The sequence below is a fragment of the Rhincodon typus genome, chromosome 11 (assembly GCF_021869965.1).
Source record: "Rhincodon typus isolate 14 chromosome 11, sRhiTyp1.1, whole genome shotgun sequence".
Taxonomy (NCBI): domain Eukaryota; kingdom Metazoa; phylum Chordata; class Chondrichthyes; order Orectolobiformes; family Rhincodontidae; genus Rhincodon; species Rhincodon typus.
In genome coordinates this window covers 1,231,547-1,250,475 of record NC_063342.1, presented here as the reverse complement: position 1 = coordinate 1,250,475, position 18,929 = coordinate 1,231,547, and the positions used below count along the sequence as shown (strand labels likewise).

General features: G+C 42.7%; 2 protein-coding genes across 3 annotated transcripts in view; both read right to left on the bottom strand.

Annotated features, from left to right (window-relative positions):
* pdxka (pyridoxal (pyridoxine, vitamin B6) kinase a) overlaps positions 1–18,929 on the bottom strand; it is a 55,388-nt gene that overhangs the window by 18,440 nt on the left and 18,019 nt on the right. Inside the window, exons 4-12 of the mRNA XM_048603010.1 lie at positions 18,701–18,755; positions 16,809–16,913; positions 16,370–16,453; positions 15,007–15,053; positions 14,801–14,886; positions 13,939–13,984; positions 13,270–13,381; positions 9,507–9,643; positions 372–438 (exon numbers count right to left, since the gene is read on the bottom strand). Of these exons, the coding sequence (XP_048458967.1) occupies positions 372–438; positions 9,507–9,643; positions 13,270–13,381; positions 13,939–13,984; positions 14,801–14,886; positions 15,007–15,053; positions 16,370–16,453; positions 16,809–16,913; positions 18,701–18,755 (739 nt within the window). The remainder of the gene's footprint in view (positions 1–371; positions 439–9,506; positions 9,644–13,269; positions 13,382–13,938; positions 13,985–14,800; positions 14,887–15,006; positions 15,054–16,369; positions 16,454–16,808; positions 16,914–18,700; positions 18,756–18,929) is intronic.
* The window catches only part of agpat3 (1-acylglycerol-3-phosphate O-acyltransferase 3), a 77,431-nt gene that overhangs the window by 51,264 nt on the left and 7,238 nt on the right, over positions 1–18,929 (bottom strand). The gene's annotated exons all lie outside the window — the stretch shown is intronic.

Genomic DNA, 18,929 nt, shown 5'->3' with positions numbered 1-18,929 from the left:
GAAAGCAGATAAGGGTGGGGAGGGAAAGATGTCTTTGGTGGTGGGGTCGGATTGCAGATGGCGGAAGTGTCGGACAGCATGGGATTGGATACAGAGTAAAGCTTTTTCAACTCTTTTAAACTGAAAGTAAACTCTACGTAAAGCTTCCCTCGACTTCCCCATCAAACAGTTCAAGGACAGGGACAGTATGCGGATAGAGATTATCATCATTTCTGCCCTGAAACTGTAGAGCTAAGAGTTTTAAGGAGTCACTTCACATCAATGAGGAACAGGAATGGTTCTGGGCCATGTACACACAAACGTTAGCCCCTACATGTACCTTTTAACTCCACCCACTTGACACTGACCAACAACCCCCAGCCTTAGCATACCTTTTGCATTCGAGATCGTCCGGGTGACAATGTGTTGAAGAGCAGAGACCGTCTTCTCACAGGCAATCTACATTGGGGAAAGGGTCAAAGTTAGCGTCAAAGTGAGAGGGTCGGCAGCTAAGGCAGGGCTCCTCTGGAGATTGAGTCTTGTATTGAGTGCTTGCTGGACTCCATCCCAGGAACTGAAACTCCACTCTTTCTAAGAACCTTTCTTCCATTTGGAAACCCAATAATGTATTTTATTCTGCCAATTAAAGACCATTTGAAAAGGGAACAGGAGTAGGCCATTCATCCCCTCAAGCCTGCTCCACCATTCAATAGGGTCATGGCTGATCCTCACATCAGTTTTCCTGTCTTTTCCTCATAAGCCATGGTTCCCCTAATGCTCAAGAATCTATCTTAGCCTTAAATGTACAGAAGGACTGATGCCACAGCTCTCCATGGCAAGGTGTTCCAAAGCCCCTCAGAAAATATTCCTCCTCATCACACTTCTAAACCAGAGCCCCTTTATTCTGAAGCTATGCCCACTGGTCCTAGATTCTCCCACAAAGGCTGAGAAACTGGGTGTTGACACTGGTAGTCTGGAGTTAAACAAAGATAATTACATATGCATGAGGACAGAGAACCACAGAAATGATCCAACACAAAAGGAAGCCATTTGGCCCATCTTATCCATGCCAGCCCAAAGACACCCAGAAGCCCTTTCTGATTCCATCTCCCTGTACACGGCCCCTAGCCCTGCAGCTTACAGCACTTAAGGTGCAGATCCAGGCACATTTTGTTCTTGAGTTTAGGGTCTCTGTCTCCATCACTAACTCAGGCACTGAATTCCAGACATCCACCACCCTCTGTGTAAAAACAAAACATTTTTCCTCACATCCCCTATCATCTTTCTACCACTTAACTTCAATCTGTGACCCCTGGTTTTTGAACTCTCTGCCAAGAGAAACAGGTTTCTCCTGTTTACTCTATCTCTATTCCTCACAGTTTTGTATATCTCAATCATATCACCCCTCAGCCTTCTCTGTTCCAAGGAAAAGAACCCCAACCTCTCTTCATAGCTATAATTCCCCAGCCCTGGCAACAAAATTGTCTCTGCACTCTCTCCAGAGCAATTACATCCTTCCTATAATGTGGTGACCAGATGCACACAGTATTCCAGTTGTGGCCTCATCAGTGTCTTATAGTTTCATCATTGTATCCCTGCTTTTGTATTCTATACCTCTGCCAGTGAAAGAGAGCAGTCCATGTGCCTTCTTTACAACCTTATCTACCTGCACTGCTACCTTTAGGGACATGTGCACTTTCACACCAAGATCTCTCACTTCATCTCCCCCTCTCAGTTAATTCCCATTTATTGTATATTCCCCTTTGCTCTCTAAAAGTATTACCTCACACTTATCAGTTAAACTCCATCTGCCACTTTCCTGCCCACCCCACTAACCCATCTGTATCATTTTGGAGCTTACAGCTGTCCTCTACACTAACCATTACGCGGCCAATTTTGGTGCCTTCTGCAAATTTCCCAATTGTGTTCCCTGCATTCAAGTCCAAATCGTTCATGTATAAAACAAAGAGCAGGAGTCCCAGCACTGAGCCCTGAGGAACATCATATGAAACAGCTTTCCATTGGCAAGGGCAGCCATCGACCATTACCCTTTGTTTCCTGTAACTAAGCTAACTTTGGATCCAATTCGACACATTACCCTGTATCCCATGGGCTTTTATGTTTTGGTCCAGTGGGTCGTGTGGGACCTTATCAAATGCCTTACTAAAATCCACATAGACAACATTCACTCCACCACCCTCATCGATTCTCCTTATCACTTCCTCAAAGAATTCATTTAAAATTTGTAAAGGTATGACCTTCCCTTACAAAGCCATGCTGACTATCCCAGACTAGTCCATGCCTTTCCAAGTAACAGTTTGTCCGATCTCTCAGGATTGATTTTAACAGTTTGCCCATGACCAAAGTAAAAGAAGAAAAAACAAATCAGCACAGGAACAGTCCCATCGGCCCTTCAAGCTTGTGCTGACACATTTTGCCCTTCCATACTAAAACTGTCTTCACTAACAGGATCCATATCCCTCTATTACCCTCTTATTCCTGTATTTGTCCAGCTGCTTCTTGAATGCTGCTATTGCATCCACTTCCACCACCTCCTCTGGCAGTGCATTCCAGGCACTCACCACCCTTTGTATGAAAATCCTGCCTCGCACATTTCTTTTAAACTTTCTCCCCCTCACACCTTAAACCTGTGTCCTATAGTAATTGAACCCTCCACCGAGGGGAAAAAGCCTCACACTTTCCATTCTATCCAATCCAATCAACTTATAAACTTCTATCATGTCGCCCCCTCAACCTCCTCTTCTACTCTAACAGGCCCATAATTGTTTTCCATTTCCTTCTTAAATAATATATTTGCATTCCTCCAATCCCCCGGCACCTCACGTGTCTAGTGAGGATTGGAAAATAATCCACAGAGCACCTGCTATTTCCTCGCTGACCTCCTTCAACATCCCACGGAACAATCCATTCGGCCCTAGTGACTTATCTACTTTCGAGGATTCCAACTCCTCGATCACTTCCTCTCTCATTACACAAGTTCCCTTCTTCATCTCTGGTAGGTCCCACTCTTTCCTTGGCTATCCTTTTGCACTTTATATACTGGTAAAACATCTTTGGGTTTTCCTTGGTCTTACTTGCTAATATTTTTTAATGCCCTTTGATTTCCTTATTTTTTTAAATTGATCCTTGTACTTTATACATTCCTCCAGGCTACTTGTAGGGTTGAGTTTTTTTTGCAGCTATCATCAGCTTTCTTTTTCTGTTCAATCTTACTGTGTATTTTTCTAGACAACCATGAGGATCTAGATTTAGTAGTACCATTCTTATTTTTGGAGGGACATGTCTGTTTGATGCCATAAGGATCTCACCTTTTAGTATTTACCATTGATTTATCCCATAGCAGTCCTGTCCAGTCCGCCTCAGCCAAATCACTTCTCAGTTATCAAAAAATTTCTCCCCACCCCACGCCCAGTGTAAAACTCTTCCTTCTGATTTATCTCTGTCCTTTTCTACATGAATACTAAATCTAACCAAATTGTGGTAACTATCAATACGGTCATCCACTGTCACTTCACCCATGGACATTACTAAATTGGACAGGGTTCAGAAAAGAATGTTACTGGGAATATAAAGGCTTATAAAGTCATGAGGGGCGACCTTGTAGAGGCTTATAAAGGCATGAGGGGCATAGATAAGGTGAATAGCAAAGGTCTTTTCCCTAGGGCAGGGGGGTTCAAAATAAGGCAGCATATTTTTAAGGTGAGGGGAGAAAGTTTTAAACAGGACACAAGGGGCACAGAGTGCTTCATGTGTGGAATGAACTACCAGAGGAAGCAGTAGTTGCAAGTACAGTTACAGCATTTAAAAGAAATTTGGACCGGTAAATGAACTAGAAGAGACTTTTAAGCGAGTCTTGGATAGGCACATGGAGGATAATAAAATGTAGGGTATGTAGGGTAGATTGATCTTAGTTGGATAATAGGTCAGCACAACATCGTGGGCCAGAGCACCTGTACTGTGCTGTACTGTTCTATGTTCTAGAAAGTTTGAGGGATATGGGCTAAACACAGTCAAATGGGACTAATTTAGATTGGGAAAACTGGTTGGCATGGAGGAGATGGATTGAAGGGTCTGTTTCCATGCTGTAAAACTTTATGACTCTATAAATCTAGTATTGCGCCTCCTCTCATTGTCACATATTATTTAAAAATTTTCCTGGACACAGGAAGTGGATTTCTCCCCCTTAACACCCCTTATTATGTAACCCAGTTAATACTGGTATAAAGTCGCCTACTATTATTATCCTCTTGTTCCTACATGCAGAAATTTGTCTACATAAGTGGTCTTGTATCTTCCTATTTGGGGGGTCTGTAGTATACTTTTCACAGTGACTGTCCCTTTTTCATTCCTAAGCTCAACCCATAAATTTGTTAACCTTGGTTCATATATCATCCCTTATCTGGCCCTAGTTGACTGGGCACAGACAAAGGTAGGACAGTTGATGAGCAATGACAGATGTTAAGGGGATACTCAATGGCTTCCAACTAAAATATGTAGTCCAGGTTATGTAGAGGTTATACAAAGGGAGGAACTTAGAACAATAATTACCACTAGGGAAAATGTACTGAGCAAATAAATGAAGGCAGACAAAATTCCACGGTCTGATGGCTTAATTCCTAAGGTCTTAAGTGGCAGCAGAGATAGTGGATCCATTGATACTAATCCAAAATTTCCAGAATGCAGGATCCAAGTGGATTGAAAAATGTTAATAACACCCTTGTTCAAAAAAGGAAAACAGCAAGTAAGAAACTACAGAGCGGTTAGTTTAACGTGTCTTTCAGAAATTGTTAGAATCCTTTATTAAGGAAGTAACAACTTGACATGTGGAAAGTCCAAACATAATCCAAAGTCAGCATAGTCAGATGAAGCATAATTGCCTATCTTGTTAGAGTTCCTCAAAGATGTAACAAGCAAGGTGGATAATAGGGATACTATAGATATAGTATATCTAGAAGGCATTTGATAAGGTGCCACATAGAAGATTAATATACAATGTAAGATCACATGAGTTTGGGGCAATTTATTAGCTTGGATAGAGGATTAGCTAACCAACAGAAAGCAGAGAGTCAGGATAAATGGGTCTTTTTCTGGTTGACAAATTGTAACTAGTGGAGCGCCACAGGGTTCGGTCCTCAGGCCCCAACTATTTATAGTCTATATTAATGATTTAGTTATAGGGATAGAAGATACAATAGTTAAATTTGCAGATGACAACTGAATATCTAAAATAGGTAGGAAAGTAAGTTACAAGGAAGAAATAAGACATTTACAAAATAGACGTGGGTAGGTTAGGTGAATGAATCAAATTTTGGCAGATGAAGTTTAATGTGGATAAATGAGGTTATTCATGTTGATCAGAGCAATAAAAAGGCAACTTGTTATCTAAACAGAGAGAAACTTCAGAGTGCTTCAGTACAGAGGGATCTGGGTGTCCTTGTGTATGAATCACAAAACTAGTATGCAGGTACAGCAGATAAAAGGAAGGTAAATGGAATTTTGGCATTTATTGTGAAAGTAGCAGTATAAAAGGGAATCATTCCTGCAACTGTACAACGCATTAGGGAGATGACACCTGGAGTTTTGCAAAGTGCTTGTGTTGATTTACCTGAGGAAGGATGTAGTCGTTTTGGAGGCAGTTCAGAGGAGGTTCACTCAATTGATTCCAGAAGTGAGGAGTTTGTCTTATGGAGACAGATTGCGCAGTTTAGGTCTATACTGTCTGATGTTTAGAAGAATTAGAGGAAATCTAATTGAGGGATATGAGATGCTAAAGGGAATTGACAAAGTACACAGAAAGGATGTTTTCTCTCATGAGGCAATCTAGAATGGAAGGTCAGATTTAAAACAGTTGGGGAAAAATTATTTCTCTCAAAGGCTCGTGAATTTGAGGAATTCAGTACCATAGAGTGTGGTGGAAGGGCAGGAAAGAGCAGTTACGGTTGAGATGCAATCAGCCTCAATCATATCAAATGGCTGAGCATTACTTACTCCTGCTCCTAGTTATGTTCTGATGAAACATCCTCCCAGTATTTACCCTGTCAAACCATTTAAGGATCGGATATGTTTCAATGAGATCACCTCTCATTCTTCTAAACTCCAGTGAGTACAGTTTAAACCTGTTTAACCTGGTCACATAATAAGACAGTGTCTCCATATAGCAATCATCCAAGTGAACATTCACTGAACTTCTTCCAATGAAATAATATTTCCTTCAATAAGGAGACCAAAACTGCTCCACGTGGTCTCACCAGCACCTTGTACAGCTGCAGTGAGCCTTCCCTACTCTTATAGTCCAAACCCTTGAAATAAGGGCCAACATTCCATTGACCTTCCCGATTACCTGCTGCCCATGTGCTAGTTTTTTCGTTTCATGCACAAGTTTCTCCCAGTTCCTTTGTGTTGCAGCTTTCCCCATTTACATATTATTGTTCCTTTGTTCTCCCTTCCAAAATGAACAACTTCACATCTTACCATATTATCCATTTCTTTTTTTAAAAAAAAACTTACCTAACCTATCAATATCTCCCTATAAACTGCTAGCATCCTCTTGCAACTTGCTTTTCCACCATTTTTATGTTGTAAATTTGGCTACAGTGCATTCACTTCCTTCTTCCAAGTCACTAATATATATTGTAAAGAGTTGTAGTCCAAGCACTGAACCCTGTGGAACCCTACTGATTACAAGTTGCCAACCAGGAAAAAAAACCTTATCCCCACGTTGGCCAATTCTCTATCAACATACTACCTCCAACACCGTGGGCTCTTACCTTATGACTTACACTTTTGTAAGGACCTCATCAAATACCTTCTAAAAGGCCAAATACAACACATCTACTGGTTCCCATCTATCCACTCTGGGACTTTCTTAAGACAGTAATAGTCAGACAATTTCACTGTCACAAAGCCAGGGTGACACTGCTTGATTAGACTGTGACTTTTGAAATGTGCTGGTAGTACTTGCTTAATAATTTATACCAGTACTTGTCCAAAAATAGATATTCAGCTAATCAGCCTATAGTTATTTGCTTTTTGCTTCCATGCCTCTGAATAGGGTGGTACACATTGGCAGCTTTCCAATTCTCTGGTACATCTCCAGAATTGAAGAATTTTTGGAAAATTACAACTGACGCACCACCATCACTGCAGCTGCTACTTCAATTTGTGTAGTGAGTGGGATACCCTTTCACCCAGTGACAGTCAGTGTGTGTGGGGGACCCCGTACCCCATACCCCAGTGAGGGTCAGCATGTGGGACTGTGCCCCAGTGACAGTGTGTATGGGACCCTCACCACACAGAGGTATGCGAAATTGTATTAGTCCAATTCATCAGTCTGTCATTTGCCAAATTTGTTATCTGAAAACTTATGAAGTGTAAAGTTTATTCTGCTACATTTGGCGAGTGTTGACCTGGGGGAGTGAGATTGTGTTACTGGATCAATATCACAGAGGCCTGAATGATCCAAAGACACAAGTGTAAATCCCACCAAAGTGACTGGGAATGTAAATACAATAAACCAATCCAGAATCTGAAGCAGCCAAGGGCCTGTTACTAATGGGATTGTTGAAAACCTTGAGTCATTTGGGAGGGAATTCTGCCCTCCTTTCTTGTTCTGGCTAACATGTGATTTTAACAACCACTAGTTTGGAAAGTGAACTAAAAGATGGGAAAGGGTTTTGCTTTTAAGCAAAGAAACTGTGCAACATGTTGAATGTTAAGATGAGTGACTGCAACTGATTTGTGGATACAATGCACACTTTGCCATCTTCATGGTGGGGGAGGGCGTGTGCATGCGTGCATATATTTCCATGGTAATTTTGCGCAGAGACATGCCTCTGATCGTTGTTTTCAATTCAGCATTTGTTGTGGGCTCATCCATATTGTTGGTTTTTGGCATAAAATCTTGTATGTGGGCAATGCAGTCAGAAGGGGAAGCATTTCAATCTCTTTTTCACTCCATCAGCCAAAAATAGAAACTGCTGGAAAAGCTCAGCAGGTCTGGCAGCATCTGCAGAGAGAAATCAGAGTTAACGTTTCAGATTGAGTGACCTTCCTCAGAATTCGAGGAGAAAAAAAACAGAAAAGCTGAGTTGTTCTCAATTGATTTCCTTGCAAACTGCATGCTTTGCAGTTTTCCTACTGAAAGGAAAAAGGAGAAAAAAAAACGCTCAGAGACCCTGAATGGGGTAGATTCTCAACCAGCGAATGAAAGACAGCATTGGTATGCAAAGAACTTCATCTCAAAGAATTGGAAGGAACCAAAAGAAAACATCTCCGATGCCCGTGATCTGGATTCAGAACTGCACTTCTTTGATTTTCTCCCACCCATATAATCAGAATATCCTTGCCTCCTTGTTTGTCTGTTTGTGTATGGGGGCTTTTTTTTTTAAAAAACAAAGGTTTAAAGTAATAGAATTAAGGTAGCAATTTAAGTTTTTTTTTGCCATTGGCCAAATATTTTGATTACAGTAGATTTCTTGTTAATGAAAACTTGGGAAATTCAGTGATTTGATTAAAATCTGTGAATAATGTGGTTCAATTTCCCAGCCCCCTCCCCCAGTGAATTACAACAGACTCTAGACAGTGTAGTGGCAGATTCTCGACTGCCCTTTGAAACAACCTCAGCAACCATTCTGTTAAGGTAATTAGGAAATGAGCAACAAATCATAGTCATACAGCACAGACAAAACCTTTCAGCCCATCAAGTCTGTGCTGACCTATTTACACTAACGTTACTTTCCAGCACTTGGTCCATCGCCTTGAATGTTATGACATTTCAAATGCTCATCCAAATATTTTTTAAAGGTTGTGAGGTTTCCTGCCTCAACTACTCTCCCAGGCTGGTCTTGCCATTGATGAGAATATTTTAAAAAGTCTAGGAAATGTGTGTATGTAAAGAGATCAGTAATCCCAATACCGATCCCTAGGAGACCCCACTACAGAGTCAGGAAGATATGCATTTCAATTGATTCCAATTTCCACTCCACTGGCATGACACCCACAAGCATCCACTCTCTCCACCACCGACACTCCGTACACACTGCTGCTACAAGATGTACGGCAGAAATTCAAAGATCCTTAGACAATACGTTCCAAACCCATGACCACTTCCATCTAGAAAGTGAAGAGCAGCTGATACATGGGAACACCATCCCCTGCAAGTCCCCCTCCAAGCTAGTCACCATCCTGACTTAGAAATATATCATCATGCCTTCGCTGCCTCTGGGTCAAAATCCAGAAACTCCTTCCTTACCAGCATTATGGGTCAACCCACAGCACATGGACTTCAGTGGTTCGAGAAGACAGCTCACCACCACCTTCTCAAGGGTAACTAGGGATGGGCAATAAATGCTGGCCAGCCAGTGATGCCCACATCCCACGAGTGAATATTTTTGCAGTCTGTCTCCTGGCTCTAATTCAATTCCACACCCAGATTACCACCATTCCAGTAATGTCAGTTTTTCCAGGTCTATTTTTTTGTTGCAAGTTATCAGTGATGTGAATCCTACCTTCAGGTTGTTGGGATGCTGATGTGTCCAAGCCAGAAGCATAGCAGCGAATAAGTCCCCTGTCCCCACAAACACAGCATCCACCTTTGGAATCTCCATCCGGATTCGCTCAGTCACTCGAGAACCACCTGCGATCACTGATCATAACAGTAAAAGGATGAATGCCACAGTGTACACACAGGAACATAGGTGAGAGGGACCCATGGACAGGTTCACAGGACATTAAAGTCAGCATCTCTCATCGCTGAAACTGTGAATACAAAAAAAGCTAACAAAACTCTAGGTGTTATTCAAAGTATTATTGAATGTAAAAACCAAAATGATCACAGCCTGTGTACTTTATTTATTCTGCTCTCAGTAATAGTGCTACGTGGAGTATTGGAGTTTATACTTGAAGAATTTGAGGATTTCAGGAGAGAGCAGCACAGATTCACTGCCTATGAAGAAATATAAACAAAACAGAAGTTCGTTTTTTCTGAAAAGCCATGCAGATCACAGTAATGACAGGAGTAACACAATTGGGAAAGGATGGGATAGAGAGGTAGAAGCACATTGTTCTCAGGTATTAAAGCAAGGGGCCTGAGAGACAAAAGTAAAGAGATTTAGAACAGAAAGCAGAAGAAATTCTTCATACAGTTAATCTGTGGAATTTACCTCAAAGGTCAGAGACTGAGCCAGAAACTGTTAACATTGGAGACGAGATTGACAGGATCTTATGGCACAACAGAAGGAATTTCAGGTCATCCACGTAAACATAGAAAATAGGAGTAGGACATTCAGCCCTTTGAGCCTGCTCTGCCAGTAGAACATAAAACATAGAACAGTACAGCACAGTACAGGCCCTTTGGCCCATGATGTTGTGCCGAACTTTTACGCTAAACCTAAGGTCTATCTAACCTCCACCCCTACCTTATACTATCATCCATATGCCTATCTAATAGCTGCTTAAATGCCCCTAATGAGGCCGACTCCACTACCCTCTCCGGCAATGCATTCCACGCCCCTACCACTTTCTGAGTAAAGAACCTACCTCTGACATCTCCCCTATATCTACCTCCACTCACTTCAAAACTATGCCCCCTCGTAATAACTACCCCCACCCTCGGAAAAAGTCTCTGGCTGTCCACTCTATCTATACCTCTGATCATTCTGTACACCTCTATCAAGTCACCTCTCATCCTTCATCATTCTAAAGAGAAAAGCCCTAGATCTCTCAACCTTTCCTCGTAAGACCTTCCTTCCATTCCTTGCAACATTCTGGTAAATCTCCTCTGCACCTTTTCCAATGCTTCCACATCTTTCCTGTAATGAGGCGACCAGAACTGGACACAATACTCCAGATGTGGCCGAACCAGGCTTTTGTATAGCTGGAGCATAACTTCATGGCTCTTGAACTCAATCCCTCTATTAATGAAAGCTAACACACCATACACCTTCTTAACAACTCTATCCCTGGGTAGCAACTTTCAGGGAACTGTGGACATGAACCCCAAGATCCCTCTGCTCCTCCACACTGCCAAGAATCTTTCCGTTAACCTGGTATTCTGCTTTCAAGTTTGTCCTACCAAAATAAATTACCTCACACTTTTCAGGATTAAACTCCATCTGCCACTTCTCAGCCCAGCTCTGCATCCTATCAATGTCCAATTGTAACCTAGAACAGTCTTCTGCACTATCCACAACTTGACCGACCCTCATATCATCCGCGAACTAATCCACCCTTCCACTCCTACATCTAAATCATTTACAAAAATCACAAATAGAAGAGGACCCAGAGCAGATCCTTGTGGTACACCACTCGTAACTGAGCACCATGTTGAATATTTTCCGTCCACTACCACCTGCGGGTGGTCTTCTAAGGGTCAGCCAATTCGGAATCCAATCTGCCACATTTTCCCCCATCCCATGCCTCCTTACTTTCTGCATGAGCCTACCATGGGGAACCTTATCGAACGCCTTAAATCCATGTATACCACATCCACTGCTCTACCTTCATCCACGTGTTTGATCATCTCTTCAAAGAATTCAATAAGGTTTGTGAGGCATGATCTACCCCTCACAAATCCATGCTCACTATCATGAATCAAACTGTGCCTATCCAAGTGATCATAAATCCTATCTCTTAGAGCCCTTTCCAATAATTTGCCCACCACTGAAGTAAGACTAACTGGCCTGTAATTTCCGGGGTTATTCCTGTTCCCTTATTTGAACAAGGGAATGATGTTTGCGTCTCTCCAATCTTCCGGCACTATACCCGTGGACAGTGAGGACGAAAAGATCATCGCCAAAGGCCCTGCGATCTCTTCCCCCGCTTCCCATAGAATCCTTGGATAAATCCTATCAGGCCCAGAGGACTTATCTATCCTCAAGTTCCTCAAAATTCCTAGCATATCTTCCTTACTAATTTCTACCTCCTCTTGCCTACCAGGCTGTTTCACACTGTCCTCCCCTACAACTAGGTCCCTCTCAGTTGTGAATACCGAAGAAAAGTATTCATTAAAGGACCTCTCCTATCTCTTTAGGCTCCGTGCACAAATTCCCTTTATAATCCTTGATCTGCCCTACCCTTTCTCTGGTCATTCTCTTATTCATTCATATGATCATGACTGATCATCCCACTCAGTACCCCGTTCCCACTCTCTCCCCACATCCATTTAGCACTCAGAACTATATCCAACTCCCTCTTGAAAACATTCAATGATTTGGCCTCAACCACTTTCTGTGGTAATGAATTCTACAGGTTCACCACTCTGCCTGAAGAAATTTCTCCTCATCTCAGTCCGAAACAGGCAAACCCATATCCTTATACGGTGACCTATGATTCCGAACATCCCCCACCTTCAGGAACATCCATTCTGCATTTATACTGTTTAGTACTGTTAGAATTTTATATGTTTCAACAAGATCCCCTTCATTCTTCTGAATCATGGACACTTCCCCTGCAGGAACTGTCACTGGCTATGGAAATTCAAGTTCCAGATTTTGGAACTCACACAGTAGCTATAGTCGGTATGGTGTACTAGTTCGGCTGAGAGTTAAAACATAGAGAACATAGAACAGTACAGCACGAGAACTAGCCCTTCCACCCACAGTGTTGTGCCGAACATGACACCAAATTGAACTAATCCCTCCTGCCTGCCCTTAGTCCATATACCTCATGATTACAGGTGGTCACTGCACCTTAGGTGCATGTAGGCAGACTCCCTTCTGAACAGCATTGCATGTGCACCTACACCATACGGACCACAGCAGCTCAGGAAGTTCATTACCTTCTCAAGGGGCAACTGGGGGATGCATGTTAAAGACTGCCCAGCCACAGGACTGCACATCCCATCAATTAAAAAGATGACAATTTATTGTGGGAATGTTGACTGAGGGATAAATACTAGCATGAATATTGGGGAAAATTTCCCTGCTTTACAAAAATGCCCTTGAATTTTTCCTTAAAACATAAAACTTGAGGGAAGGTATGGGCCTTGTTTCAACATTATGTTTTCAAAGTTTCCCACGAAAAACAGAAGAGGCTCAAGGAGCTGGGGCTCTCTTTTCAACGTCCATGACAAAAGACAACACTCCAACTGCCCAGGAACTGTCAGACCGGACTGTATGGAATATTCTGGATTCAAGTCTCACTACAGCACTAGGCACAGAACACAATAAATACTCAGGCTTCATGCAAACCGAGCAGTGTCAAATCCAGATAATTATATTGACAGCATTAGTTTATTTCAAACAATCCCTGATAATGGACATTCGCACTCACCCTTTCTCTGGCTGCCAAGGGTCACCAAGTAATTGTCCCCCAGAGCAGAGGGGAGATCAGAGCTTGTGATCACCACAGTGTCAGGGCCCATTGCATGGAGAATATCCATAACCTGTAACACACACACAGATCCAATCACTAATCTCAAACCGACAAGAGCTCTACCTATCCTGGGAGTGTTTAATGGGGACAGTATAGAAGAAACTTTACTGTATCTTCAGAACTGGGAGTTTGAAACATTAACCGTTTCTCACTCCACAGATGCTGCCAGACCTGCTGAATTTCTCCAGCATTCTGTGCTTGAGTCAAGTCTGACTGATGACTGAAGGATTTAAATTTTTAAAATCACGTTTGCTGACTTCAGAAAGTCCTAAAAAAATTTATAGTCAATTAAGCATTCTCTCAAGTGCAGTTTCTGTTTCAATGTGAAAAAGTATGGTAGCCAATTCATTGAGTACATGCTGCCAAAAGAAGGGAGGTGATGATGATCTATTTTGGGTGTTGTTTGAGAGGTCAGCATTTGCTCAGGCAGACTCTGCTTTTAGAAATATTGCTGTGGCTTTTTATTTTATATTTAAACATTGCAGGAGGCCCTTAATTTACTCTCTTAACAGTTGGCACTTCCAGATCCACTCTGGATCTGAACCATTTAACAGTTGTTGCAGTTACCTCAATTGCCTCCTTTTCTGTATTCATCTTCCGTCCTGCAAGAATTCTGAAAATGGAAGAGTCAAACTGCAATTAAATTTACTACAAACTACTTCTTCAAAAGACAAAACAGCAAATATCAGAGTCAGGATTGTGCACTCAGTCAGTTCAAATTTTTCACAAACTCCACTATCTGTCTCGTTTCATTTCTTTTGTCCATCAGTCTCTGATTTTCTCTCTCTGCATTTCTTTTTTCCTGACTCTCTCTCTGTTGCCCCCTTTGGATCTCTCTCTCTCACACTTGCTTCAGTTTCTTTTTAAACTGTATTTCTAATTTCCCCCTCCCTAATATGACCCTGTGCAACATATCCAACCTTGACCCGCATACTCCAAACCCTGCAATATTTCCCAAAAATTTTATTTCCAACAAGGACACCTGCTCTGACTACTCGATAAGGGAGATATTCCAGGACTCTGTGCAATGTTTCTCTAACCTTGCAACAAATATTTCTGTATCTCATTCCACATGAGCATTGTTCGAGGAATGAGCATGAGCTGGTACTCTACGTACGACAAACCCCTGCAGTTACTCCTGTCTGGGGAAGTGTTGGAACCAGGCTGCTGATAAAAAATAACTCTGTCATACAGCAAGGTGAGCTTGGTGTGTGGATCAAGTTTTGAACACTAACCATTCAGCTCAACAGCTGCCCTGAAGATGTTGAAGAATCATTCCCATCAGCATCTCCTCCTTCAACAGGAGACAGAGAATGGCAGCCATTAGAAGACCACACTGATCACTAAGAGCCACAGGAGACACTTTACTCCCTCCCTGTGGCTGTATTATGGGGGCAAGAATTCAGAAGCTGCAATTAACAACACTTACTCTGCTTCATACTGGTTTGGAGTGATGATGTCAGCGAGGGGGACCACTTTCTCTTTGTAAGCTGGAAGAAGATTTTCCGGAACATACTACGGGCAGAACAAGACATTCAGCAAAATAATATCCACTGGACACAAGAGGTAGAGAGGTAGAGAGAGAGAGAGAGAGAGAGAGAGAGAGATAGAGAGAGACATGCATCAGTCACTCACCATGTATCCATCCCCATTCCTTTTATCACCCATCACAGGGTCACAGACTGGAAAAGAATTAAGGAAATAATCATTTACATTAATTAGCAATTATTTACGTTAAAAGACGATCTTTCTCTGCTCCCTACCTCCGCCAACCCCCCAAACTCGCTCTCAGATCCTGTTCCCAAATGAACTGCAATGATCAGTGTCACCCTAAGGCTCTCATCCTTGGATCCCTTACTATGCCAGGCCGTGAAGCGATGCTGAAACTGAGAGGATCCCAGCCAGGGCATTGTCTTCATTTCTGGGTGCCATGTTTTAGGAAGGGTGCATTGTTGGAGGGTCTGTGCAGGAGATTTGCCCGAGTGGACTAGAGATGGTTTAACAGGGGCATGGACCACAGGACACCATAGAATCATTTACGTACAGTGGTTGTTGTCTGGAATACACTGCTTGAAAGATCAGCAGCAGCAGACAAAAGAAAGGAATAGGAAAAGTACTTCATGGATTTTTATAAAATTATTCACAGGTGCAACTGACTAGACCAGTATTTATTGCTCATCCCTACTTGCCCTTGACTGCTGGCTTGTTTGTTTCAGAGGGCAGCTAAGAGTCAACCACATTGTGGGTCTGGAGTCACATGTAATTCAGACCTAGTCAAGATAGCAGATTTCCTTCCCTAAAAAGGATAGTGACCAAAGGTCGGATCTTCCAGCAATTGAGTGTGGTTATCTGGTCACCAGACGAGCTTTTAAATTCCAGATTTTTTGGGATTCAAATTTCACTATCTCTCACGGTGAGAAATGAACCCACATCCCCGGAATATTAACCTGGGATTCTGGATTACTAGTCTATGGACATTCACACTATGCCACTGCCTTCCCTTATAGTTACACAGCCTGTGGACAGCGCAGGGGAGTGGGACTAATTGAATATTTGCTTCAGAGAGCTAAAAGAGGCACGAGGTGAATGGATTCCTGTGCTGTATCCCTGTATGATTTAACAAACTTAACTCCAAATGCAGAGCTGATCCACCCACCCATCCCACACTTGTTATTTACAGTACAATCTGAGGTTAAATGTCAAAGAATCTCAGTGCCAAGCACAGTCCCCAATACTACAAGACAGCAAAGTAACTGAAGGGCTCTCCCTCTCTGACAGATACAATTCAAGTCAGCAGCTCTGATTCTGAAAACAAAGATAACTGGGAGTGATAACCAAACTGTAACCTCAACTATCAGTTCATGCAAAAATCAGACAATTCAAGAGTAAAGGTTGTGAGCTATAGGCATTGCCAGAGAGATTAGATAAAAGCCTCAAAAGCAGCTTTCTACAGCATATTACCAATCGACAACCTCACAGCATTCAAGGTCAGACTCACCATAAACCAGTTTGGGGTTCTGTCTCCTCAGCTCCTGAATAATTTCCATCACCTTATCCAGAAATGAAGTGTCTCTGGTGTAACCTTATAAACATACAGAGTGTATCATTCACTAGTAAAGGAATTCGAGAGCTGGGAGGCTCACATCTCACCTCCCACAGACAGCTACACACCTAGACATGGCCAGCTAGGGAGTACAAACAGCATGCCAGGATGCACAAGAACTGATGGGACATGCAAAAAATTTAAAACTCCCTCTACACTGTCCCCCATCAAACACTCCCAGGATAGGGGCAGCACAGGGTTAGATACAGTGTAAAGCACCCTTTGCATTGTACCCCATCAAACACTCTCAGGACAGGCACACTACGGGGTTAGATACAGAGTAAAACAAATCAGTTGCACTAACCCTTACCCTCAGGATATAATCAGCACTTACCTGTCAAGACATAATCATAGCGAGTTACATCATTCAGTTGGAGTCCTTCATACAGTGTTTGCAGTTCTTCTGCTGTCATGGTTTGTCCCTTCCAGTAGTCATACCCTGAAACACAAACACAGCAGTGCTTGGGACTGGCAGGACACACAGCGCACAGTGCTTTCGGAGGTGTTGTAGTAACTTAGTTTGTATTAATGGGTAAAACAAATGACTGATTCTCATCTTTTCCTTTGGCTCAGCATAAACTTGTAGGTTTGCTTTCAGGCCAATAGCAGCTGTCGGCCTCTGTTAATTAGAGAAAACTTCCACCCGTAGTGCAATTGAGGCAAGGGCATTATTGTCTGCTGTTTGACACCTCAAGATCCTGGGCCCCTGTGTGACCTTCCACAACTGTTTGTAGGATCCTTAGTTGAGATCTGATGCTATTGCAGAACCTTCTTTACTGTGTGATAGTTGCAGAAATGTCTATCTTGTAATATGCTGCCAATGTTGGCTCTGGGCAATTCCCATAGCACAGTAGGTAGCAAGTGAATAGAAAAGGAAAGACAGGACAAAAGATCCAAAACAGCAATCAGTCCCAATTCAGGGCCCCTATGCCAGAAGGCTAGTACAGGTACAATGGGCTGAATGGCCTCTTTCTGTATCTATCATTCAATGATTATTAGGCCATCTGGACTCTGACACACATTTTATCAGAATCATTGGTACCTTCACCAAAAACTGGTCAAGGCCAGAGGGAGACAGCAGCACACAGGCACAACCCTGCACCGTACACCTACATTTCCCCTTATAGAGTGGCCTGGTTAGTTAGGGTCTACTTATTCTGCAGCATGTAGGTTACGTTTAAAATTTCAGGTGGAGCCAGCAAGTATGAATAGCTTTCTGTTATTTAAAAATAGTGCTAACATTGTGGGAAGTGGACACAGATACTCTGATATTTCCTAAGAGAAGCAGATAACTGCACAATACCTGCTGCCAGTGTGCTAGAGCCTTGTACATCAAGCAACATGTTAGTACACACTTTGCCATAAACTGCTGGAGATACACTTCCAGGTTTCCACAGACCTGTCATATTGGAAGATGCTGAGATTGTTACCATAAATGAAGTCTATATTTTGCACCTTCAGTAAAGAGTCCCTACATTCTAATAGCCCACATGACAGAGACTTGTATTAGACACTCGACAAGAAAGAAGCAAGGCAACCTCCACACAGCAGAGCTTTAGCTCAGTAGCCTGCTCTCTCATGGTGCTGATCTTTTTATTACTGCTCTTAACTAAACATTAGAGCAATTAAAGAAGAGACCAATGAAAGCATTTCAGATAAAGTGACACCCGTAACTGGTACCATTACTGTGCGGTCAAAATTGCACTGCTGCTTCTTCAACCAGAATGGAAATGGACATTGTACAAGAGTCAGATGGCAACAGGCTGGAGGTTAGGCGCAGGCTCAGCCAGAGTCTAATGTGACGTTCAGCCATTCCAGTCAATTATGCACAGATCATGATAAAACACAGGCACTGATATGATGAGGACTTTACACTTGCTCATTATCACTGTCGACAAAGCTCAGCCGTAACTGCAGCACATGGCAAAGGGGCCTCCTCGAGACAGCCAGTTATTCTTCTCAAGGTCAGTTAGAATAATGAGTGGGTAAATTACAGAGATGTGCTGACATATGCACACCCCAGCAAGCGTCATTGTGTGGGGGACCCTGTTCCCCAGCGAGCATCAATTCAGAATCGGATTCAGGCTGCACGAGATCATTTGTCTCGGTTTTCAAAGAAGCTTTCCTTTATTTGCTCTCCTACTGTGATTTACTGAAGAAATTGAGGGATGTACAATAGCAGAGATGTGAACACTGAGGCAACGATGTTTGATATTTGTTTCTTACCTGTATGGTTGGAAAACTGGACCGAGTTCACTAAGTCCACCTCGAATCCCAACACCTGTTGGAGCAAAACACAGAGTGAGGCAGCAGGCAGGCGAGTGAGATAGGGCTACAGCTTGGAGTTGTGAGGCAAGAGGAAGTACGGACAAGGTGGGTTTGTGAGATGAGTGCAAGAGGGTGGAGTGGAGTGGAGTAGAGTAGGTGGGTAGGGCAGGGTCAGCAAGGGGAGGGG